Raw genomic sequence first — 24,885 nt, forward strand, 5'->3', positions numbered from 1 at the left:
TGCAGTTCTGCTTTACTTCCCCTTTGACTCGCTTCCCTCGGCGCTGAAACTGGCAGTGGTGGCCAATGTGCTGCCCACGCATGCAGACATGCCTGGTCCCCGTCCGTCTGTCCCTGCTCCCAGCCCAGCCCCGGGGTGAGGCCAGGAGGAGGGTGCCCACTCTGTGACACTCGAGTCACTGCTGCCACCAGATGTGACTTGACCCCCAGGTCGGTGGCCACTCCAGTTCATGTCACTGGCTGGCCTGATCCTGTCCCTGTCCCTTGTGTCTGACCGTCACTCTTCTTGAGGATGATGCTGCTGAGCTCCTGGATGAGTTTGTCGCTGATGGGTGAGGATGGCTGTGCGCTCCTCTTCTTGGCACTGATGGAGGTCTCAGGGCTGGAGCTGTGCCCCAACATGGCCGTCTGCTCCTGGTCCCTGGCCAGCACTGTGGGTGGCTCCAGATTCCTCTCCAGAGAGGCAGTCAGGTTGGCTCTGAGCCCACAGGATGGGGTTTTGTCACACTCCAGGTTCAAGCCCCGTTCGAGGGACACAGCCTTGGTGACGGAGGGAGCTGGCAGCCTCTGTGCTGGGCTGGGGGGCAGTGAGGAGCGCAGCACAGGGGCTGGAGGCTGCTCAGGGGATGAGGATGGCTTCTGGGATCTGTCTATGGTGGGTACAGGTGAGGGGTCCGCCAGCAGCCCCCGCTGCAGCTCCAGCGTGGCCAGCTCAGGAAAGTTGCCCACCTCCTCGTAGACAGGCTCGGCATCCATTTCCTTCTCTTGCTGCTCCTCCAGGGAGTCCTGATGCACCTTCATGGGCTGGGGACAGAGGGATGGAGTGAGAAATTGCCCAGCACAAGGGTTCTGCCTGGGGAGCTGGGCTCCTTGCTGTGGGGGTGATGCTCCTACGGGGCACACATGCTGCTCTGGGTCTCCGGACATGCTTCTGCTTCCCTTTTGGCCAATGGAGCCACTTGGGGCTCATTTGGGATCAGATCCGTGCCACCAAGCAATGGCACTTTTTCCATAGCCCCTGACAATGTTGGGAAGTAGGGCCGTAGGTGCACAATGCACGAAGCCAGGTGAGGCAAGACCAGGCGCATATAGAAACAACCTGATGGAAAGCAGCACCAAAACCTGCTACCTTGCATTTCTTATGTTCAGCCCTTCTGGGAGGTGCTGGGAACTGGGCTGGACCTCTTTGCTCTTGGGCATGCACAACAGGACCATGCACAGGACACGTAGGACAGTGGATGCAGTGTATGCAGAGCAGCACAGATGCATCTCCTGGAACCATTATGCACGGTGCAAAGCGAGCACAAACACACCCCATGCACATGGGTACTTACAAAAAACATGGACAAAGTCCTTCGTGTGTGCAGACGGCGCTAGAAACAGAGGAGACAGGCAGAGATAAGCACCTGGTGGCAGGGATGTGGGGACACCTGCTTTAAACAGGCATGGGGACAGCGGACACGAGCGCAGCATGTAGCACACACACAGGGACACACACCCAGAGCTCCTGTTTGGGTTGGGCACAATGACATGGGTGGGTTGAGGAACACCGGTGCCAGGCTCTTACCAGGGTCTGGTTGGCAGAGAGCATGGTGGCATCAGTGCTGTCCCCGTGCAGGGGCACCAGTGGCATGGTGCCGAACTTCTGCTTGGCGAGGTCAGAGGAGGAGCGGCGGCGCAGGATGACGGGGCGCAGGTCATCGTGCTGCATGCCAGGAGTACAGGTCACACCTGGCTTGTCCTGCTGGCCCCCTGCCCACCCAGCCTTGCCTGCGCTCACCTGAGTCTTGAGGATGCTGGTGATCCAGTCCCACAGCTCTGCCTGCCCCGTGCACACCAGGTATCTGCAAGGGAGCCAGATGAGAGCTGTAGGCAGCAGGGACAGCAGGGTCCAGGTCCCCCTGTCACCTTGCCTGCAAACCCAGGGCTGCTGGCACAACTCTCCTTGGTGGGCATCCCTGGGAACAGCTTCCAAGCTCCCTGTATGTCTAAATAACAGCTCTGGTGTGAGGCAACAGCTATACCAAGCCCTGGGAAACAGCTCTGCTCAGAATCCTGAAGCACCCTGGTTTGAGCTGCATGGGGATGAAGCAGTGGTGGGGCAAATAGTGGGGAGTGGCACAGCCCTGCAAGTGGCACAGACCTGTTAATGGCATGGATTAAAGCCCAGTGCTAGGAGATTTGTGGGAGCTCAGAGATGGATTTCCCCCAAAGCCTGGTCCCCACCTGGTGTGCAGGCAGCACAAGGACCCACCTTTTTGACCCTTGGGTACTCCAGCCAGCCACCAGCTCAGCCAAGACCCTAGGACCCTGCAGCACCAAATTTGGCTGTCCTGATCCCACTAAACCCAGGGGCACCCAGCCCTGCATGACTGGGACAGATACTCACAGCTGCTGCTTGTCCATGCTCAGCGTGAAGCCCCACCTGGGGAAAGGAAAAGTCAGGCAGTGGGGCAGAACCACCCAGTGCAGCACTGTGCAGGGGTTGTGTGCTCCACAGCCAGGATTCTCCCACTTACGGTGCTGGTGGCTTCAGCTTCTTCCTAATGCCCATGTAAACCTTGGCTACGTCCAGTGGCCACTCACGTTCCGGCTTAGCACTCTGGGGACAGAGAGTCCAGCTGACCCTTGTGGCCATCCTAGTGCCACCACAGTCCCCAAGGTCCCCCTCCCCACTTTCCTGTCCCCATCGTGTCCCTTCCGTACCCTTTTCTCCTTGAGCAGCAGCAGCTGCCGGTCTCGGATGACGAAGTAGCGCTCGTAGAACTTATTCCCCAGCAGCTTGGGTGGCTCCTCACGGCATTTCAGCAGCCCACACTTGGGGGTCTCACGCTTGGCACCTGCCCAGTGTAAGAGATGTGGGTCAGGGGGCTGGGGATATCAGGGGAAGTTCCACTGTGAGTCCTGGCTGGAGCCACCCATGGGTGATAGGCCCATCCATTGTCACCACACCTGTGAAGAGGCAGCTGCCCTCGCCGATGGGGACCTTCCTCACCAGCAGGTATGCAGCACTGGGCTCCGGCAGCTTGCACCACTGCAACGCCTGCTCCAGAACCTTCTCCTTGGGATGCAGGGGCCGCTCTGGGAACACCAGGGACACCATCACTGTTGTGTCCTTTCCCTTTTCCAGCCACCATCCTCCCTGCTCCTGACAGCAAATTCCCCCAGAGCATCCCATCACACTATACTCATGGTTCTTACCCAGCTCCCCATTTTCCAGCACCTCGAAGGTCAGCCAGATGTCCAGACTAGCTGCCACATTGCGCATCTCCAGCACCTGGTTGGTGAGCTCCTCTGCTGTCATTGTGGGGGACACCTGGGGCAGGACACATAGGAAGATCAGGTAGGTGGTGGCAGAATGGGACCTGGGGCCAAGCAGTGCCAAGAGCCCATGTCCCACTGCCCTTCCTTGATGTGTCTGTCCTTTAGGACTCACCTTCAGGGTCACACAGAAGTCGGGCAGCTTCTGCTCCAGGTAAACCTCAATGATGAGGTCCCCAGCCTGTGAGAGCTGTAGGAGAAGGATGGCATTGATGCCATTGCGTGGTGATGGCATGGACACTTTGCACATCTCCTGTCCCCAGGCATGCTGGGGAATGGGATTTGGGCTTGAGCCTCAAGGTGACAGAAGGGTAAAAAAGGGAGAGAAGGTCTCTTCTGCAAATGTTTCGCCTCAGTGTGGGGACATTTGGGATAGTGGGAACTCAGAGTGTGCAGCTGATGGTCCCTATCTTTCCCACCAGCCTGGGCCCCTGATGTGGAGAGAGCAAGCACGCCCCAGGTACCTGGGTATCCTTCCAGGTGGTGATCAGACTGTTCTCCAGCTCCATCTGGGACACCTGGTCCTCATCAATCTGCCAGGAAAAGAGAGGAGATTCATGGCATCAGCATGGAGGGGGCTGTGGGTGGGGGCAGGGCCAGAATGGGTGATGAAGAGTGAGGAACAGGGGGCCAGCATGTGTGGGGGGACAAAGACGTTGAAGCTCACGTTGAAGATGGTGACGTAGTTGTCAATGAGGTCTTCCATCACCTTCACCTCATGCTCGCCTTTGCCATCAGTCTGGAAGAGGCTGGGTGCGAAGAGCAGCGACAGGTTCTTGGTGCTCATCTGGTTGAGGTCTGCACACTTCTGCACGCTGGGGCAGGAAGCATGGGGCTGAGGGGCTGGCCAGGTCTGGAGGTGTGCCAGCTCCAGCTGCCCACTTCTACCCCAAAAACCGTCCCCCTTCCTCTCAGCTCCTCAAATGTTAGGCATGAAGTTCCTGTTTCCAGGACTTCAAGTGGCAATCACACAGTGCTCTGAGTCAGGGATGGGAATTTGTTTCTTTCCAGTTTTTTTTTTTTTTGTGCCCTCGGTGAAACTGACATCTTACAAGGGGGTGTTCCCCACTCTCAAACTTCTCGACTGCTGTAGGACGACTTTGGGAATGTTTGAGCTGTCACGCATGCTCATCTTTTCCCAACACTAGCATGGGGCACTGGGCTCTGCCTGCTCCATAGAGACAGAAGCCAGCATTCTCTGGGAAATTCTACCCTGTGGGCTGGCTGTGGGGACATCATCAAACTGGGGGACCCATGGGGAGATGGCTGACCGATAGAGGTGCCCAATCAGCGCAGCCAGGGTCTTGCGGTTGAGGCGAGGCAGGCGATGGATGAGCTCCTTGTACCGCTCCAGGCGCTGGGGCTTGGAGGAGATTGCTGGAGGGAGGAGAAATCATGGACTGTAGAATCATATCTTAGATTAGAAGGGCCCTTAAAGATCATCAGGTTCCAATCCCCTTGCCGTGGACCAGATCAAGCTACCTAAAGCCCCATCCAAGCTGGCTTTAAACACCTCCAAGGATGCTGCATCCAAAGCTACTTCGGGCAGCCTGTTCCACCATCCTTGTGTCTGATGGCCCCAGAGCTGACGTGCCAACGTGACCCCATTTTGGGCAAACGGACGGGGTGAGGGACATACCTGCAGCCTCCTTCCACTGTGGGTGCAGCTCCAGGGTGAAGACGGGGTCCTCCAGCTCACGGAAGAACCTCTTCAGCACATCGGTGACATCTTCAATGAAGTTATCGCTGATGCGCAGCTTGACATTGCGAGCGTCCCGTCGAAACTCCTCCATCAGTACCTTGATCCGGGACTTGGCTCCGTTCTTGCGGTAAATCCCCTCATGGCGCAGTCCTGGGGAAGGGATGCAGGGTCACGAGGCCTGATGCTGCTATCAGGGGGCCCCCACCAAGGAGGATGTCAGGTGGGTGATGCTTCCGATCCAGATGCATTCAGTCACACCGCGAGTGCTGGGCACGGTCCCACGCTCACCGTACTGCGTGATGAAGGCAATGCAGCTGTCCACAATGATGGGGATGTCCCCACGGCTCAGCTGCTGGTCCCGCAGCGCGTTGCCCCGGCCCCCTGCTGATGCCTGGATGTCAGCATACCAGGCTGCTGTGTCTGCCCGCGACAGGCCCTGCAGGTAAAATGTCCTGAGAACGACAAGGGTGGTGGGAATTAAGGTCTCTCCAGGGATGTGGGTTGTCTCCTCCTGTCCCATACACCAAGCTGGACCAATGAACACCCACCCCCAAGGGATCCCAAGCTGGAATGACCTCTGCAAGCCCCTTGGCCACAGCCATGCCACCCCACCAGCATCTCCACAGTGGATTCAGGATCATCCTCCACGCACACACCAGTACCTTCACCCCAGCACCTTCTCCACCCTTTCCATGCTCAACTCTCACCTCCCCATCTCCACCAATACCAGCATCTCCTTCTTCTCCGGTGTTTCTGCAGGGGGCACCAGACCTGTGTGGGGACAAGAATGAGCTCAGAGCCAGGCACATCCACCACCGTGCACTCAGTCTGGGCACTCACTGAGCTCCTGCAGCCGCCGCAGGTTGATGCTGTCCTCAGCCCCATCCTCCTCGGCAGGACAGATGAAGAGGTGGGCTTTCTGCAGGATGAAGAAGGCTCGCTGCCAGTGCTCGGGGTTGAGCATGCACTTGTAACGCAGCTGGCCCACACGCTGGAACTCGTAGCCCAACAGGCAGTGACAGCTCACAGGAGTGAACCACTGTGACATGAAGCAAGAGGTGAGATGGCAAAGGCAGGGCTCAGCCTGCACAAGGATGGGAACAGTAGCGTGGACAGAGCCCAGCTCACCTTTCCAATGGCACTGGCCCATGCCTGCAGTGTATCAGCACTGTCAGCTCCCAGCTGCTGCACTTTTTCCCCAGTGAGGAAAAGCTCAAGGGTGAAGTGAAACCTGCAGGGGATGAACCCACCTGTCAGGGCTGTTCCCACCCTGCTCTTTATGTGTCCAGACACCGTGCCCATCCCTGCCTCCTGCATGCCCACGGGCTCTCCAGGCTTGCAGGTCCACCCACGCTAGGACAGGGACATCCTGGATGTACCTTTCAGTGGGACCAGGGCTGGAGAGGGGCTGGGCTCTGCTCACACCCAGGGAGAGCAGATCCCCACTCTGGATGTGGCTCAGGGGCTCAGTGCATTTCTCCGTCTCAAAGATGAGTAGGGCTCTCTCCAGTGAGCACCAGACGCGCTGGAAGTCTGTGGGATGAAGGACTAAGTGGTATTGGAGTGGGAACCACACACTTTCAGACACACTCCCCATTTTTCCACATTCCCTACACTTACCCTCTCTGCTCTTCTTGGCACCTGGGAGGCGGGGGTGGGCCATGGACCGGTGCAGGTACCCACTGTGTGCCACTGGCTGTGTGATCTCATTGTATACACCCTCCGGACCTGGTACCCCTGTGAGGAATGGCATCGAGTGGGCACTCCCCAAAATGTGGGTACCAGGGGCCAGTAAGTCCCTTGCTAGTGTCGGTATAGGCAAAGGAGTGCTCTAGGCATGAGGGAATCCCCAGAAAAGGGGATCCAGAAGCCTGCCCCATTCCAGAAGAGAGATGCAGTGGGGCTGTCACTTGGTGCCCTGGCTGTCCTGAGCTCCGGAATACTGGGGCAGTGGCAAGAAGGAAACTGCCCTATCACAAACTGAAGAGGACTGAGTTACCTGCATGGTTCCTTTTGCTTTCCAGGTCCAACCATGGCTCAGCTATTGGGGCTACTTCATAGGCTTTGGGGTCAGCTGCCAGCCCAGCCTCTGCAGCGGAGAAGAACTGCAGGATGGTCTTGAGCAAACCTGGTCCTGCCACTGCAGCGCACAGTGCCTGGGATGAGACATACACCAGTAGGGACCACATCCTGACTGACGGAAAGCCCATCCCACTTCAAGGATCACAAGATCCCACCCAAGCCCAGCATAAGGTTGTAGGCACATCAGACAAGGAGAATATGTTGACACTTCAGGCTGAACTCCAGAGTCATTCCTGTCATTCCCAGCACCCTAGCACCCTGCACACACCCTGAGGTGGCCCCTACCTGGAGTACCTCCTCGTGGGAGGCATAGTGTGGATGAGGCAGGCGGTACCTCCCATCCCGGTACTTGCGGGAGATGAAGTCCCGTCTCTGCTCAGTGCTGGCATCTGGGTGGAGGACCTCTGTGGCAGGCATGCGGGCAGCCCAAAATCTGTTGGCTCGGTCATTGCCCAGCACAATGAAGAGCTGTGGGAGAGACCTGCAATCAGCAGCAGGCAGAGCAGGATACCCAGCATCCCCACCTCACAGTGGAGCTCATGGGGCTGCTGCACTCCCACAGAAACCCTGAGCCACCTCTACCTGCACAATTTCATTGGACCAGACACTGGTGTCGAGCTTCAGGCTTTGCACCTTGGAAATGTTGGAGCCCAGGCTGCGATGCTGCCCTGTGGGGAGCAGGCGAGTGAGCACCCATGGCCCTGATCACACCCAAGGGGTACCCACACCCTGCCCACCACTGGGGAGAAGCACCAGCCTGCGCATTGCTTGCAGATGACCACGCAGAGGTTGATGGATGCCCAGTCTGGGCTCTGAGCCCAGCAGTCCGCACAGTATCTGTTGGCTTTGTTGGACCAGATCTTCTCTGCCACCTCGTAGTCATAGAGCGTCTCGGCTATGGCCTCCTGCAGGGCCTCCATCCACTCCCGTTTCTCCCGCTCTGACTCTGCCACAAAGCTGCAGCACCAGTAACCAACACTCATACATCCTGCTCCAGCTGCCAGCTGCTCCCTGAACAATTCCCATCCCCATTCCCAACCCTGCTCCCATTCCTATCCCCATCCCTATTCCCATTGCTGTTCCCATTCCTGTTCCTGTTCCAATCCCTGTTCCCATTCCGCTTCCCGTTCCCATCCCTATATCCATCCCCATCCCCACTCCTGTTCCCATTCCAATCCCTGTTCCCCTTCCCCTTCCCCTTCCCCTTCCCATCCCCATCCCCATCACCATCCCCATCCCCACTCCTGTTCCCATTCCAATCCCTGTTCCCATTCCCCTTCCCATTCCCATCCCTATCTCCATCCACATCCCCATCCCCATCTCCATCCCCACTCCTGTTCCCATTCAAATCCCTGTTCCCTTTCCTGTTCCCGTTCCCATTCCTGTTCCCATCCCCATCCCCATCCCCATCCCCATCCCCATACCCATACCCACTTCTGTTCCCATTCCAATCCCTGTTCCCATTCCCCTTCCCATTCCCATCCCTATGTCCATCCCCATCCCCATCCCCACTCCCATCCCCATGCCATTGTTACCTGAATATCTTGGAGGGGGTGATGAGCTCGAAGGTGCGGTTCTTGGCTTCACGGATGGTGGAGCCACGCATCTCAATCATGCAGATGCCAATGCCCATTTTAAAGAACTGCAAATCAGAGCAGTGCTGTTCTGGTTTTGCACCCTGCCCCCAGCACCCAGACCAAGACCTGGGACCTTTCATTCCATCCCATCCGGTCTGGATTAAACCATCTTGCAAATATGTTAATCTTAAAATTAAAGGCTTTGCTGAGTCAGGCATACTGGTAGAGCAGGTAGCAGTTTGAGCAAAAACTGCTTGCTGTGGTTTAGTGCACACTGTGCAAAGTGGAAATGAGGCAGCCAGAAGAAAACAACAACAGGGTGCTAAGACACTTCAGCACATAGGATGTGGGGGTTTCTGTAGTTGCCACCAACCTGCTCGCTCTTGTACAGCCACATCTCAGGCAGGCTGAGGACTGCAAACACTTTGGATTTCTGTCCCTTCAGCTCCAGGGTGCCCGACTTCTGGCAGTGAGCTGTGTTGGGGGGCCGCGGCCGAGTGCCCACCAGGTGCTGATCCGTCACCTTCTGCTGCAGTGTGGAGCACCACTCGTTCCTCTGGGCTGCAGGGAGGGCAGGGATGGAGGAGTGAGGCCGAGCCCATCCCTTCACCCCAGCATGGCCAGAGCGTGGCAGGGATACGTGTCCCTCACTTGTCTCAGCCAGTGTGGGGAGAGAGTGGGAGCCGTGGGACAAAGGGAGGGAGGCGTTTCTTGGGAACTGACTGTTCCCAGCTTGGGTTTTCACTCACTCTCGTTCTCAGCACGGAAGACAAAGATCCGGTGGCTGGTGACGACCTGGAACTTGTTGTCCTTGGTGGAACGAACCATCTCAATGACAGACAATGGGATCACACCCTTGGGGTAGGGCTCCTGGAAGGAACAGCAGGTGTGATCACTCTTCTTTCCCCTTCCTGCAGGGCATCCATATGCCCTATTACCCCTGCATCTGCCTCACTGGCCATACTGGTGCCAAAGTCCCAGTAAAGGACAGGGCAAGGCTGGCTGCAAGCCTTCTGTGATAGCAGCTAGTCCAGGGCAATGCATGGTCCCTCTCTATTTGTGTTCTACCGACATGGTGTCAGGCTGAACCCTGGGCACAGAGACACAGTGATTCCATCGTGGTGATGCTGGAGTTGTGCTGGATCCTCACACAAGGGGGACAAGGGGGCACAGCAGATCACGTGGTGTCGCAGAGTGACAGATTGGTTGAGATTGGCAGGGACTCTTGGGACCATCTGGTCCCACCCTTGCTCAAACAGAACCACCCAGAACACGGTGCCCAGGACCACCTCTAGACTGCTTTTGTATATCTTTAAGGACGGGTGTCTCCAAGGATGGAGATTCCAAAGGCGGAGTCTTCAAAACCTCTCTGGGTCCCACTGTTAGCACAGAAGTGCTTCGTGATGCTCAGAGTTCCAATTTGTTCCCATTGCCTCTTGTCCTGGAAGTGGGCACCACTGGGCAGAGCCTGACTCTGTTCTCTTTGCACTCTCCCTTCAGGTACTTATACAAATGGATGAAATCCACCTGAGCCTTTTCCAGGCTGAACATCCCCAGCAATCTCAGCTTTTCCTGCTCAGGTAGCACAGCACAGCCTCTCTCCTGCCCACATTCCACCCACTCTCACCTTCTCACTGCTGAAGTACATCAAGTTCTTCCCATCAAAGCGGACATAGCGCCTCTGGAAGACATAGTTCCTGTTGGCAAGGCAGAGAAACATGCTGTTAGGAGACAGGTGGTCCTTCAAGTGCACCACAGCTGCACACAGGCCCCACATCTGCACAGACCCCAGGACGATGCACAGGAATCCTTGCAACACCAAGACCCAAGAAGCTCAGGATGGCTCTGGAAGTCCCAGAAGTGAGGTGCCTACCTCACCAGCCTTGCCCAAGGGGGTTTTAACAATGGGGACCTGTCACTACCCATGCTGAGCACGTACCCTTGTGGGGAAAGCTTGTCCAACCAACCGCTGAGCATGGCGGGCCGGGGCTCAGACAGCGAGGTGTAGCTTGCATAAGGAGAGATGGTCAAGTCGTCTAGGACCTCGTCAGGGTAGAGGTGGGGTGGCAGGCTGAATGGGGTGCCCTTGGCCCGAGGAGCATCCACGGTGGAGTATCCCTCTGTGTCATTCTGGGCAATGCGTTCGATGAGCCTCGTCCGTGTCTCCTCATCCTCACTCCTCCCCTCACTGCTGTATTCACTGCTTGTCCTGCAAGGAATGGGGCCATGAGAAAATCAGGAGATGTTCCACATTGCTTCTGGCCTCATCATGGGGTACAGCTCCTTGGGGTACAGATCTGATTGGGTCTTTGCATCTCCATGCGTGGGAAGGGATGAGGGCTCCGTGGTCACCAAGATCTTGGCACTGGAATCTCCATTGCTCCTCCTCATGTCCAGCTGAAATGCTTTGCAAAGCTCTTGGAAATCAGAGTCATAGAATGGATTGGGTTGGAAGGTTCCTTAAAAATCATTTAGCTCCAAAGGAAGGACAGACTGCTGGGCAGGTGGAGCTCCTGCATCAGCCTCGTTTTCTTGGGAAGCTGCAGTTAGAGAGGGCCTGGTGAGCCTATCCAGCCATAACAATGAAAGGAAATTACAAAAATAAACCATTAAGCCTGCCCCTTCCCTCGGTCCTGTCAGCCAGGCGCTTTTCTTTCCCCAGAAAGGAAACAGACTGGAAAATGTCAGGTAGTCACATGGGAGCTGCCCAGGCGTGATGGTGATGGACAGGAAGAGGCCCACGGCAGCAGGGATACCTCAGCACTGGGACCTGACTACAGCACAAAGACCAGGCTCCAGGAAAAGCAGCAAGCATGTTCCCAACCCTGGCACAACTTCTGCCTGAGGGTCTGCATTGCTCTATGGAGGACAATTTGGAGGCCATGAGGAGGACAGAGAGGCACCTTCCAGCTACCAGAGCTTCAGTCCCAGGAACAGGGATCATGAGACAGAGCCAGTAGAAGGATCTACAGGAGGAATTTCTAGGTTTGCAAAGCCTGGAGGGTGACAGCTGGGATGCACTGAGCTGGACCGCCTCAGACTGTTGCTGCTCACATGGCAGAGTTGGTGGAAGATGAAGGATTGGCAATGGAGGAAAGACGAGGATCTGGTTGTATCAGGTGGGGCTATAGGGCAGGCAATCAGCCTGCTGGTGGGCACCTGGTAGCTGGCAGAGTCACATCATGCCTGGGATTTCGTGTCCCGCAGGCAAGGAGCCTTAAGGCATAGGGAGAAGTGGTTAGGGTGGGTATCTCAGAAGAAAAGCATGGGAACACCTGTCCCATTTGGTCCAGGAGCAGAACCCAGAAAGTCTGCAGAGGTTTTTTGTCTCTTCAACTCTGTAAGCCCCAGTAAGAGGAAAATCCTGTGAAGGCTGCTTCTGAAACCCTACTGAAGAGCCCTGTGGTGGCTCTTCTCAATAGACCCAGGCTGCAAACACTCCTGGGAGGAATTGTCAGTGCTGTAGGCAGCCTGCCCATGCCCTCGGGATGTTCAGGATTCCAGATCCCTGCAAGCCCCAAACAGAGACTGCAAACAGTACTTGGCCCTGCTCTGCATTGCAGCATCAGAGAGTGCAGCTCCTTCCCAGCCACAGAACTCCTGTTCCCAGGTATCTGCAGTCCCCTACCTGTGGCCCGTGTAGCTGTGCCACCTTGGCTGACCATCCCCCTGGATCAGGCCAGGCACTGGCACCAGAAACACGAAGGCACAGCAGCCACAAGAAGAGCCACAGCTCAGCTCCCTTCTCTGCAAGCAACACAGGAAAAGGAACCCTCCCCGTCTGAAATGGGAAGAGCAACTTTCCTTCCTCTTTCTGAGATGCTATCAGGACTCATGGAAAGTGCATTTTGAAAGCGTTTTTAAGATCAGCTATGCACCCTCATCATTCCCTTGCCTACCTTTGTGTTTCTCGCTTCAGCTCTGGCTCAGTCACTGCTTCATAGCCCTGCCCAGAAGGGGCATCTGTGCCCTGGGAGGAGACAACAGTCACACTTCAGCTGGTGCCACAGTTCCACCAGCTGCAGCTCGCTGGCCCTCAGGAGATGGGGCATCCCACTGCTTATGCCAGGGGATAGATTCTCCCCATGGGCCCCTCTCACCTTCTGCTCCCGGGCTGGGACTGTGTTCACAAAGGTGGTCTCACTGTATGGGCTGATGGGTGGCTCACTGAGCTCTGCAGGCAGGGACGTAGGGGAGAAAAGGCCATCAGTGGTGCTGGAAAAGGATAACGACCTGCAGACACTTGGGGAACCCCCCCAGAGTGATCTCCCACAGCACAACCCATCCCATCAGGGCACCTCATGTGGCAGAGGTGTCGGCCCAAACCTGCACGGGGCTGTGCTCTGAGTCCACTCTCCCCCCAATAGCACCCTCCCTCTGTGCACACCATGGGGTCCCTACTGCACACAGTGGCCCAGGGGCTCTCACCTGGCTTGCTGGCAGGTCTCTGTGGAATGGGGGGAAGACCCCCTCCAGGCCAGCTTGCCCTGCTGGAAAACAGGAGAGGGGTTACTGTAGTGTGACTGGGCTTTTACCCTGTTCTCTCTGGTTTGAGGGGTTGGAAGATGCATATGCCCATTTCTCAGCCTGGACTTGTCCCCTGTGATGTGCAACAACCCTGTGCCTGCTCTCTTCTACCTATTGAGGCTGCACCTCTTGGGGATGCTTCTCCTCCCCCAGCCTAATCCCCTCCAATATCTGCCACCCTGTACCCCACTTAAGCCAGCCCCAGAGGTCCTGGCTAGTGCCATTCCATGCTGGAAACCCCTACCCCTGCTCTCTCATCATCCCTCTCCAAACCAGGGTGGGTTCCAGCTTCCCCATAGAACGTATTACCCCCCCCAATCTCCCCTGAGAAAGGCATGAGGAGGGCAATGCTCCCTAAGGATGAGGTTCTGGGGGTGGTTAGCCCTCAAATCTGTCTTTCCTAAGGGAAAGTTTCTGCTTACTTAGGCTTCTCGTCCAGCTGCATCAGCTCCTGTGGGGACGGATCCTGAGTGAAAGCCTGGCCCCGGGGACCGTCCTCTTGTCCTGAATCCTCCACAGGTGACAGTGGTGACTTAAGCCCCTCGTAGATGACATTGGATACCATCTCCATCCTGCCCTGTCCCACGCCAGGCACTGAGGGTGGTCTGCCTGTTGTTCCCACAGTACTGATCTCAGCCACTGGGGCCCTGTGTCTGAGCCGTGGTGGCACAGATGGGACACACAGGCAGGGCTTCTCTGGTGTCTCCTCTGTCTCTCCATGGTCTGGGACTGTGGGGAGCCGTGCCTCCTCCCGTGCACCCAGCCGGGATGTTCCCGTGCCCATGGTTGCCCCCGGACTCTCCAGATCCGTGGAACTCTCCCCTGGCACAAAGCCCTCCAGCACCACAAAGGCTCCAGCTGTCCTGTCCCTGTCCGGGCTGTGTGCTGGTGGTATGGCTGCTGAGCCCTGCTCCAACTTGGGGCGATAGAAAACCGTCCTTGGCTTGGAACCGGCCTCACCAGTGGAGGATCCAGGTCCTTCTGCGGGGGCACTGCTTGACTGGCATTGCACTGCATTGCTGCATCCCAAAGGCATCAGCGGCCGCTCCTGGTTCTGCTTTTGCAGCATCCTCACCCATCTGGGGGGCTCGGGGATGGGGGTACCCAAGCAGCCGTGTCTTCTCTGCAAGTTCAGGATCCTCTTGCGGTGCCCGGTGGCAGTGATGCCAAGCTGCTGCAGTTGCTTATTGTCCAGTGCAGAGACATCTCGGGCCAGGTGGAATCCATGCTGCTTGAAAAGGTTCCGGTATCTCTCCAGGTGGATGGTGGCCAGCCAGTCTGCGATGTCTGAGTCAGGAGTACACGGCGAGCTCATGGCCCTGTGGTGCCTCTGCGATGGTGCTCAGCCCATCATCTGGTGAAGGAGGGGAGGAAAGAGCTCAGGAGGCAGTGGGAGGGAATCTGGGGGCTTGGCCACAAGCAGGATCCCCCCACCTCACCGCCCTCCCCTCGGCCTCTTACCTTCAGTACCCCAAGCCAGGACTGCATCCTGTTACTTCCCAGCCACAAGCCTCTCCTCCACCCCTTCCTGGAGCTCCTCGTCCCACTTTGCCAGCACACGAGCAACACCAAGGCTGGGGGCTGCTCTGAGTGCAGGGACAGGATGGAGGGGGCTGCTGACGGTGGCTGGGGGGCAGCAGCTGGGCCCCTCCCAGGGGATGAGCTCTGGTGCTGGCCGCCTCGGGGAGGGCTCTGCTGCCGGAAGGGCCAGACCATAATCTGCCGGCGAGGGCATGAGAGAGGTCAGCATGACTCATAGGCAGGCTGAGGGGGATGGAACCCACAGGGCGAGCGCCCAGCACCGTGCCCACCCACCCAGGGACCCGCATCCCCAGATCCCTTGCTGGATGCAGCCGTGGGGCGCTGAGGGCCTTTTTCCCGTGAATCATGCTGCTCTGCACTAAACCATCTGCGCTGAGTGTGCTGCCACTGGCTCTTTTTTCCAGTTCCTCCATTTCCCTCTATTGTTCAGCGCAGGCTTCCTTCCTGCTGCCTGTGCTCTCCCACGCATCCCCTGTCCCCCCTCCGTGGGGGCTGCATCCCGGCTGTCCCAGGCTCTGCATTGCACCGCTGCCCACTGGTGTGACCATGGGAAGGGGTGTCATAGGGAGCATAGGGGAGAAGAATGGCTGTCTGGGAGTGTCCCCATGTGAGGGTGCAAAGGGAGAGGGGGGGGGGGCATGCACCAGGCTGCGGTGACAAGGACAGTACACAGTACAAGGAGATGGCCGGGAAGGGCGTGGGGAGCTGGGCATGGGGACACTGTAGCTGGAAGGCTGCTTGTTGATGGGGGTGGAGGTTGATGCTCTGCATGGGGTGGCTGTCCCCATTTCTGCCCAGAGGCTTGCTACTGAAATGGGGCAATTTCTCCCTTTCTCGTATCACCCTGTGGGATCTGTGGGCAGCTCTGCTTCCTTGCCCCAAGACTTCCTCACAGGGCTGAGTGCAGGGTGCTGGGGTGGCCCTTGGGGGCGGCTCGGCTGCCATCCTTACAACTGCTCCCATCTGTGTCGACCCACACTTGGTGCTGGGCACGGGCCCTTCCCACAGAGCTCCGTCCCCAAGCCTGCCCATCCCCTGCACCCTCGGGGCTGTCCCTCACCTCTGGGCTCAGCAGGGTCGACTCCAGCGCAGTGGTGGCATGGTGGCAAGGCCGATGTCCAGGTGTCCCCTCCGGGCAGGGGGCTCAGCCTGCAGCGACAGCAGCACTCAGCTTGTGCCTCCCACTGCTGGTCCCTCCTCCAGGCCAGCCCTCTGGTCCCCAGCCCTGTCCCCACCCTCCTGTCCTGCCTCTCTGCAGGCTCTGCCCTTCTCTGGGTGCTGCCCCTCACACTTTGTCTCCTTTGCTCCACCCCAGCGAGGGTCCTGTTCCAATGACACGGATGGGAGTCCCTGGCTGCCTCCCCAGACCCACACATCCCATGCAGCCCTATGCCCTGCAGGTGATCAGACACGTTGCCACATCCAGTTGCCACATCCACCGTCCACTAGCACTGGAGTGCTGGGAAGGCAGGATAACGATTGGCCAAATTGGGCTAAAAAAAAAGGGCTAAAAGAAAACTGCTGAGGAATTTGAGTGGATGAACATGAGAGATGAGTGGCTGAAACTCTGGGATCCCAAAAGCCACCTCTGTCCTGCAGGAAAGCAGCAGCACATCTAATGCTGTAAACGGGGAATGGGGGTGGGATGAATGCAGGGCTGGTGGGCACTGCCTGGCACAGACACTGCTCTTTCACCCGCTTGTTCCTCTAGTGCCATGCTTTTCGCAAGAGATCCGTGTGGTTAGCCCAGCTCGGCTGTTACCCAACCTTCCCCACATGCAGGGGATGTATGAGGGTGATCTCTCACCACCTCTTCAGCTCCTGGGGCTCAGGTGATAGCTGCTCTGTGCCATGAGGGATCCCCTCATTGCATCTCTGAGCTGTCAGATCCACAAACTTACTGCAGGAGAGATGGAGGGATACTCCAGTAACTGAAGTCCTCCTTGACCAAGTCTGTGTGTGCAGCTAGGGCTGGGAACAAAGCTTCTCCTTCTGGCAAAGCAGAAGCAGAACTCTGTGACAGCCTAGCACATCCCCCCCTTCCCCCCTTGTCTCAGCCAGCTACCCCAGGGCAAGGGCCCATGGGCCGCCCTGTGGCAAGGCAGGGCTTCCTATCTGCTGGTCTTCCACTGCTCAGGTTTCCCTTTGGCATCTGCCAACCTGCTGATGCAGTCTATATTTAGTGGCTGGCCTCCTGGTTCTGACCACAACAGGAAGATTTTGCCTGCTCCCAGGGGGAGGCAGTTGGGAGGAGCAGAAAACAGCTCTCAGGCTGGGTACAGGGCTTGGTGAAGATGCCGGCAAGGGTCAGAGGAACCAAAGATCAAAGTGGGCTTTGGATCCTCCCAGTACCTTGGTCTTCTCCTTCTTCTGAAGCATGCAGAATGACACTGTCCCTATGTCACTATGCATCTAGCTACCTACTTGCCCACCCTTCCCTTCCCTTCCCTTCCCTTCCCTTCCCTTCCCTTCCCTTCCCTTCCCTTCCCTTCCCTTCCCTTCCCTTCCCTTCCCTTCCCTTCCCTTCCCTTCCCTTCCCTTCCCTTCCCTTCCCTTCCCTTCCCTTCCCTTCCCTTCCCTTCCCTTCCCTTCCCTTCCCTTCCCTTCCCTTCCCTTCCCTTCCCTTCCCTTCCCTCCTCATATCATTCCTCCCTCCCTCCCTCCCTCCCTCCCTCCTTCCCTCCCTCCCTCCCTCCCTCTCTCCCTCCCCTCCTAGCTATGTGCACCCCTTGCAGTGCCCACACAGGATGGTGCTGAGGGATGGGTGAGGTGGTGCTGGAGCATCTCCTGGACGTAGGACGGGGTGAGGAGCACTTAGGGCAAACACCATATTGCAGAGCTGGAGATGTGGGTTTGCATCTGAGTCCAAAGGATTTACCAGAGTGAGGCAGAGGGGCTGAAGGCACTCTGGAAAGGGAACGCAGCTCTGGCACGGGCAGCCCATGGGATAAGGGATGTCCTTGCACAGCCTACTGATCCTTCTATGGGTATTAGGGATAGGAGCTCAGGAGGCATCACCTGCACAGCATGAGACCCTGGGCACACGGTGAAACCCTCCCCTAGTGATATTTGATGGGGACGCTGGAGCTGGCTGCAGTGTCTTGAACAGAGGTGGGACAGAGGCCCCACAGCCCCATCCACGGAGCCAGCTGACATCACTCGCCTCCGGCTAATCTCTCTTCCAGCAGCGGTTTCCCGTTTCCTTTCCAATCTGTGCTCAGGGGTGGCTGCACTGCTCAGGGCCAGGCAGGAAGAGCCATCCAGCTGTGCTCTCCTGGGGGGTCCCCACTGCCCATCCCCCCAGTATCCCACTCAGGGCACCTTTGGGGTTCTGATTCCCTTACACATTCAGCTTACTCCTCCCTTCCTCAGGGGATGCTGGCACACAGTCGCTTGCTGGCTGTGCTGTAATTAAGCCTTCATTAGTAGAAAACACCATGCTGAGGGTCCAGCACCCCATGGAGACCCTGGGGTCCCCACCCTCAGTCCCATGGGCATCACAAGGCTCCCTAGGTACTGTGATGCTGGAGGCCAGGGGCTTCATCACGGCTCAGCAGTGGATGTGTGTCCCTGTCCCCACCACCCCTGTTGTTCTCCTCTAACACTCAATGCCACCGCCACTTGGGGCAGTATCCTGGGTGAGGTGCTGTCCTCCTGGGCACCAAAGAACCCTGCCAGCATGTATCATGGTGCTCAGGCAGCAGCTTCTCACCCCTTGTTAAGTCTGGCTGCAGCCTGAGCATGGAAGAAAAATATCGGGGAAGCAAAGAGAGGCTGAGGCCATTTAAGATAGGCCCTACCTCAGCACCCAGAATGGCAGCACCCAGAGATGCTTGTCCCACAGGAGATGCGTGTGGTGCAGCAGGATGGCTAAAGGGGGGCAGTGGGCATCTCTGCCCAGGGTGGGCATCTGGCTGAGACGGGGAAGAACCCGACACCACCAGCAGTGATGTCTCCATTTGCACTGGTCAGCACACAGCAGGTTGGAACCACTCCGAGGCAGGAATCCAGCAGCAAACGGGTGGGTGGAAAATCCAGCATGTGTCAGCTTGTTCCCCCCGCGCTGTCTGTCCAGACAAACTCCCTGCTGTCCGGCGGAAGCCGACCTGTGCCCACACATGCTCACCCACATACACGCAGATGTGCAGAGCCCAGCATTGCCCTTGCCAGATGTGCAGAGCTCAGCATGCCCGTCCCCATCCCCCCAACCCCTGAACCCAGTGTGCAACACCCAGCACAGCCCGGGGGTGCCCCACTCCAGCCTGAAGCTCCCCGGCTGTGCACACACCAACCCCTTTATTGTGCCAGAAACCACTGCAGCAGCAAACACTAGAGGCAGCCTGAGGAGGTGAACCCATCACCAGGAGAGGACCTGGGGGGCTTCCGGAGGTGGGGGTCACACAAAGCCTTGGGGGATCTGGAGAGTGAGATATGTGACAGAGAGAGACAGTTCTGGTCCTGTACTGCTGCAAAACCTGGGCTGGTCCGACACAAATCCTCCACTCTGGACCTTTGAGTAGCACACCCAGAAGGTCTTACAGCAGCAGAGGGATCTTCTGGTGGTGGCAAAGCTTCATTCAGTTCCACAGGGCCTCCTCCCCCCAGTCTTTCACCCCCCATTGGAGCACCCACTCCTGTAGCCTACACTGCCACCCGCATGGAAACATCTCCATGCGCCACCACCCCCTCAGTGCGTGGGCACTGGGCTCCCACAGGACAGTCCCCCCACTAGAAGGTGTGATGAAGAATGTGGGAGGCACAGGGTGCCAAATCCCCACCGTGGCTCCTCTCTGGTGGCCCACCAGGGCAGGCTTCAGGCCTCGTGGTCGCTGGCACTGAGGTGCTCCTCGGACAGCCCTGTCTCATCGATGTGCTCCAGAGAGTCAGCGTGCTGCAGGGAGAGCTCAGCCAGGCTGAGGCTGGGCAGTGTATTCTGCTCTGGATACACCCAGGGCTTGTACCCGGGGTCGTGCCTGCGCTTCCACTCTGGGTACTTCAGCCCTGCCTTGTAAATCTTCTTCATTGCCTGTGAGGAGAGAAGGTGTGATCCACCACAGTCACCTCAAGACTCCAGCTCCAGCACCTTCTGCTTCTCCAAGGTGCTGTTTTGGGTCCCCATGGCCCCACTACCACGCACCCTGCTTACCTTTGGTGCCACGAACTGGGAGACTCGGTTCACCACCCACTTTGGCAGAGATCCTGCAAGAGCCCAGAGCCCCATCACTGAGTTGAAGAGATGCCATGATCCCTCAAAATCCCTGCCAGGTGCATTGGTCAGTGCTCAGCATCCAATGCTGGACCGAGACTCCCAGATCCATCCGTCAGGGAAACTGCTCCGTGCTATGCCCTGGGAAAGTCCCCTCTTCTTCCCATAGTTGCCCTCCCTTTCTTTTGGGACCCAGGATGGTGGCCAGCTGGATCCACGGTGAGACCACATGAACATCGTGGAGTTCAGCAGTGCCAAGTAGAAAGTCCTACACTGTTGTGTCGGGATGTTGTCGGGCAATCCCGAACATGAATACAAACTGGTGGATGAATGGTTGGAGAGCAGCCCTGAGGAGAAGGAGCTGGGGATACTGGCAAGTGAAAAACTGCAAATTCTAAGGTCAATTGTATCCTGGGCTGCATCAAGAAGGGGCTGGCAGCAGGGTGAGAGAGGTAACTGTCCTCCTCTATTCTGTCCTTGCGAGGTTCCATCTGGAGTCCTGCATCCAGGTCTGGGGTCCCCATCACAAGACATGGAGCTGTTGAAACCATAGAATCCCAGAATGGCTTGGATTGGAAGGGACCTTAAAGCCCGTTACCTCCTGCTGTGAGCTGGGTGCTCCCCACCAGATCAGGCTGCCCAGGGCTCCATCCAGCCTGGCCTTGAGCACCTTCAAAGCTGGGGCACCCACAGCTCTCAGGGCAGCCTGGACTGAGTCCAAAGGAAGGCTACGAAGATTTTCAGAGGTCTGGAGCACCCCTTCTACAGGGAAAGGCTGAATGAGCTGGGCTTGCTCAGCTTGGAGAAGGCTCCAAGGAGAAATCATAGCAGCCTTTCAGTGCCTGAAATGGCATATCAAAAAGATTTGTTATCTGTAGTGACAACGCTATGGGTAATGGTTTTAAACTGAAATACAGTATTTATACAGTTCATATTAGGTAGAAATGAATTCTTTACTCAGAGGGTGCTTGGACTCTGTCACTGAGGCTACCCAGAGAACCTGTGGATGCCCCATACAACGAAATGTTCAAGGCCAAGCTGGATGAGGCTTTGCACAACCTTGAGAGTCAGGGAGTGGAGCTGGATTGCCCTAAAGGTCCCTTCCAACCCAAACCATACCATGATGCTCTGATTTCAAGCTCTGAAGACCCTCCCCACAGGAACACGCTGCATCACACCCCCTCAGCTCTCACCTCTGGGGTCCACCTGGGTGAGATAATAGAGGACGCAGGCGCTGGTACCGTTGGCCTTGATCAGATAACCGGTCTGCAGGGATACAGCCCTGACAAAATCCTTTCGGGGTGGGTATTTCTGTAAAAAAAAAAAAAAAAAAAAAAAAAAAGCATCCGTACAGCTCAGAACCTGCCCCAATCTCTGCCCGCAGCCACCCCCAAGGTAGCAGGAACCCACCGGGTGCTTGACGCTGTAGTTGAGGATGATGTAGTCATTGCCCAGGGGCAGCCAGGAGCGCAGGGTGACGAAATCGCGGTTCTTCAGGGGGCTGGGGCACTTCCCTGCAGAGACACCTGGTTACAGCCTGGTGTGGGGCCGCAGCTGGGGCACCCCGGGTGCGCAGGGGCTGGGGGCTGCTCACAGGAGTAGTATCCCACGTCGGCGTTAACCGTCAGGCGCCCGATGTCGTGGGTCTCAATCATGTGCGAGTCCCACTTCTTGCGGTAGTGGGTGTCGTGCAGCACATCGTAGAGCGTCTCAGCAGAGACATCCTTACAGGAGATGCGGGTCTGCTGGGAGACGGGAGGTTGGGTCCCCAATGGGTCCACGTTGGATCCCCCATTGGTTCCCCCAAGGGTCCCCAGGGCGGTGCCCACCCCAGGGATTGAGGCTTTAGCTTGTTTCTTTTGGCTGGTCCTGTTGTAACTGGAGCCACCCGCTTCGGCGTGCATTATTGATGACCCCAACCCTGCTCCTCCTGACGCCGGGAGGAAAGAGATGTCATCTGCTCCTCGTTAGAAGCCTTGCATCTTTGATGAGGTGCGTGGCAGCTCCATGTAATGGGAGCCGGCCCTTTGAACGCTGGTGGCAGGTCCCATCAATCTCAGGTGAGCTCTCCCTGCTGGCCCAGGTGATGCTGTCTGCCCAGCAGGGCTGCAGATGTGATGTGCCCGAGGTATGGGAGCCCATGCTCACTCGGGTGTCCTGCTGCAGGAGGAGTCCACACGTCCTCCTGGAAGCACCTGTTGTCACAGCAGGGCCATTGCACCTACAAAAGCCCCTCCTAAAGCGTATTGCTCATTCTCCTTCAGCCCAAGCGTGGCAAATGGAGGCCATACGACAGCTTCAACAGGCAGTCAGCTGCCCAGAGCAGGGATGAAGGGAGCTTCCTGGTGCTCCAGATGCTCAGAAACCCTCCAAGCTGTGCCTTTATTGATGAGAAGACCAGGGTTTTTCTGGCCCTGCAAGCTCAAGCCTGGCTTGGCTTCATTGCAGCTCCCTGGGCAATGCTGATCAGGGACCAGCTCTGGCCAGCTCTGTGCTCAGGCCCTTTATGGAGCAGGGAAAAACGTCACCAAGGTAATATTGGCAGTGACCCAGGCTAGGCAAGGCTGTTAAACTCAGAAGCCCCTGAGCCATCTGGGACCCCCTCCTCTATAGTGATGGAAAATTCTGTATCCTGCCCACTGGGCTGAGCTTGTTTGAACAGGGCTAGACTTCTTCAGGTTCCTACTGGAGTCTGATCTGGGCACAGTGCCACAGTCCCTGCTGCTGTTCCCATTGCCCTTCACGCTTTGGGTGCCTGGACAAGGCTTCATGGGGATGGAGGTGGCTCAGAACCTGCAGTGCTCTGGAGCCTTGTTCTTGTATATCTGAACATTGGATGTGAGTTTTGCTTCTTCCCAGGTGTCAGGGATCTCCTGCAGTCACTGTGAATTCCCACAGAGACATCAGCCAGACCCCTTAGCACCCTTGGGTGCATCCTACCTGGTCCTGTGGGTCTGTACATCCATCCCCAGCTGGCTGGGCTGCTTGCTGGCCTGGCTCGATATCCATGCCACACCAAAGGTATGTGTGTCACAGTTCTGCAGAGAGCTGCACCTCTGCTGCTGCTGCTCCTCCTCCTCCTCTGCCTGGCCAGATGGGCCTCCAGCTCCAGCAGCACTGCAACCAGCACATGCCTGGAGCTCCAGGAAGACTTCTGCCCACCTGGTGCCTCACTGGGCTGCTGCCACTCTGAGAATGGGAGAGCAGTGCAAAAGTCTTCCCTGTACCCTCTACTCCAGGGCCCTACTCAAGACCTCCTTGTGCCTCCCCAGCTCATCAGGTCGCAGTAATTCTTCCCCAGTCTTCCCAGTTGGAAGCCTTCCTTACCGGGTTGGCCAGCCTTGTGATCAGATGCTCCAGCACCACTTGCTCCGGCAGATCCCATCCCTGCCTGATATTCGGTGAGGATCCCATAGCCACAAAAGCCATGCCAGCAGCCCCACAGCCAAGCACTGCCCTGCATGATGCTCATGCTGGAATAATCTCTTCTTCTTCAGTGGGGTCTATGGGGCTCCCTTACCCTGCAGCTGCTCTTGGTATTCTCAGTTCACCCAGCACTGTCACTGGCGCTGTGTGGGCGAGCAATGGGGTGTTACAGCCCAAGGGATGGGTGAACATCACTAGTCCCTCTGCAGCATCCCAAATCCATCCCCCAGCATGCAGCAAAGCCCCTGGCATGACAGGTGGGACATCTGAGACCCCCAGGGATGCTCTGCAGCATGGGATGTTAGGCAGTGGTACCCAAGGATGGTGTGTCTGGGGGAAATGCACCAGCCCACCCCATGCTCCGGGACTCCCAACAAGGCCATCTCCACAAGATTATTCCCACCTGTGTGCAGAGCAAAGGCAGTGGCAAAGGCAAACACACACAGGTGCATTGGGTGTGTTTCCATGCTGCGGCAGCACGCTGCTGGCAATGCTGAGACATGGGGCAGGCAGAGAAGATGCCGAACGCCTTGGCAGCATGCAGGAGCGCATCTGGGGCCGAACCCCACCGAGCCCTGCTGCTTGGGAGCTGGAGCAGGGGAGGGCTCACCTTGATTTTCTGCACGGTGCAGCTCTCCTCCTGGCCCTGGCTCCAGACGGTGACGCCAGCCTTGTTGTAGCGGCAGTGCCAGCCCTCCGCGCTCTCGCACTGCTCCCTGAACGAGCTGAAGTCGGAGTCGTCTGGGATATAAACCATCTCCCCGCCCCTGGACATGGGGGCTGAGCTGATGGAGGCTCCTTCTGCCTCCCCACCCGGCAACCAGCTCGCACCCAGCTCACGCGGCCGTCCTCATCCTCACGTCCCCGAGGACGCAGAGAGAAGCCCTGAGGCCGCAGAACGCAGCGAGGAGGAAAGCTCCTTCCCTGCGGATGTTACGGCAGCTGCTGGCAGCTCGGATATCTTCCCGGGCTCGCCAGGATCACGTTTCTCTCCGGCTGCCCGTCTGCTCCTCTATTATTCAGCAGGTAGCAGCTCGCTGGGGGCTCGGTTTTCAGGGCAGAGCTGCCCCCGGCTGCCCGAGTCCCCGTGTCCTCATCCCTGCTGTCCCCTGGCAATCTCTGTGCCTGACTTTGCTGCAGCAGCTTGATTGCAGGGAGTGATGCAGCACCCAGCCGTGCCCTTCCTGGTGCACAGCAGGAGAGATATCCTTGTCCTTCACGCTGCTGTCCCAGGACACAGCTTACTGTTATTTATTGCCACGTTGTCCTGGTGCTTTTTGCTGGGATGCAGCCCAGTGCCCTGTCCTGGGTCACCTGTCCCACAGTGGCGGTTGTCCACGAGGTCCCTTTTGGTCTGATTTGAGCTTCTCAGGCTCTGCCTTTCCCTCCACATCCGTTCCTTCCAGTTCAGCCTCACTGCATGGCAAGGGGTGCTGTGGATCCCTGCCGCACCCAAGGATGGGCACATTGAGCATGGACCCAGCCTTCAGCCTGGGGTGCCCA

At 57.5% G+C, this 24,885-nt stretch overlaps 2 protein-coding genes across 2 annotated transcripts; both read right to left on the reverse strand.

Moving 5' to 3' along the window:
* Positions 1 to 227: 227 nt before the first annotated feature.
* Positions 228 to 14,523, reverse strand: ARAP3 (ArfGAP with RhoGAP domain, ankyrin repeat and PH domain 3; the record flags this gene model as incomplete). Its single annotated transcript, XM_079542309.1, is given in 36 exon segments — positions 228 to 803; positions 1,334 to 1,372; positions 1,567 to 1,704; positions 1,780 to 1,843; positions 2,389 to 2,424; positions 2,519 to 2,601; positions 2,706 to 2,839; positions 2,952 to 3,080; positions 3,201 to 3,315; positions 3,436 to 3,510; positions 3,785 to 3,853; positions 3,988 to 4,135; positions 4,592 to 4,697; positions 4,960 to 5,172; positions 5,311 to 5,474; positions 5,730 to 5,793; positions 5,863 to 6,061; positions 6,151 to 6,253; positions 6,402 to 6,555; positions 6,643 to 6,759; positions 7,022 to 7,178; positions 7,390 to 7,572; positions 7,687 to 7,772; positions 7,862 to 8,061; positions 8,640 to 8,746; positions 9,055 to 9,242; positions 9,431 to 9,551; positions 10,309 to 10,378; positions 10,621 to 10,890; positions 12,581 to 12,651; positions 12,782 to 12,855; positions 13,110 to 13,171; positions 13,631 to 14,153; positions 14,156 to 14,209; positions 14,212 to 14,337; positions 14,340 to 14,523. Coding segments are annotated over 36 exon segments (5,202 nt in total).
* Positions 14,524 to 19,563: 5,040 nt separating this feature from the next.
* STARD10 (StAR related lipid transfer domain containing 10) lies at positions 19,564 to 24,157 on the reverse strand (the record flags this gene model as incomplete). Its single annotated transcript, XM_079542325.1, has 6 exons — positions 19,564 to 19,776; positions 19,897 to 19,949; positions 21,150 to 21,267; positions 21,367 to 21,470; positions 21,551 to 21,698; positions 23,993 to 24,157. 6 exons carry the CDS (start codon positions 24,155 to 24,157, stop codon positions 19,564 to 19,566), a joined length of 801 nt encoding a protein of 266 aa, XP_079398451.1.
* Positions 24,158 to 24,885: the final 728 nt, after the last annotated feature.

Source organism: Tetrao urogallus (assembly GCF_951394365.1).
Source record: "Tetrao urogallus genome assembly, chromosome: 14".
NCBI lineage: Eukaryota > Metazoa > Chordata > Aves > Galliformes > Phasianidae > Tetrao > Tetrao urogallus.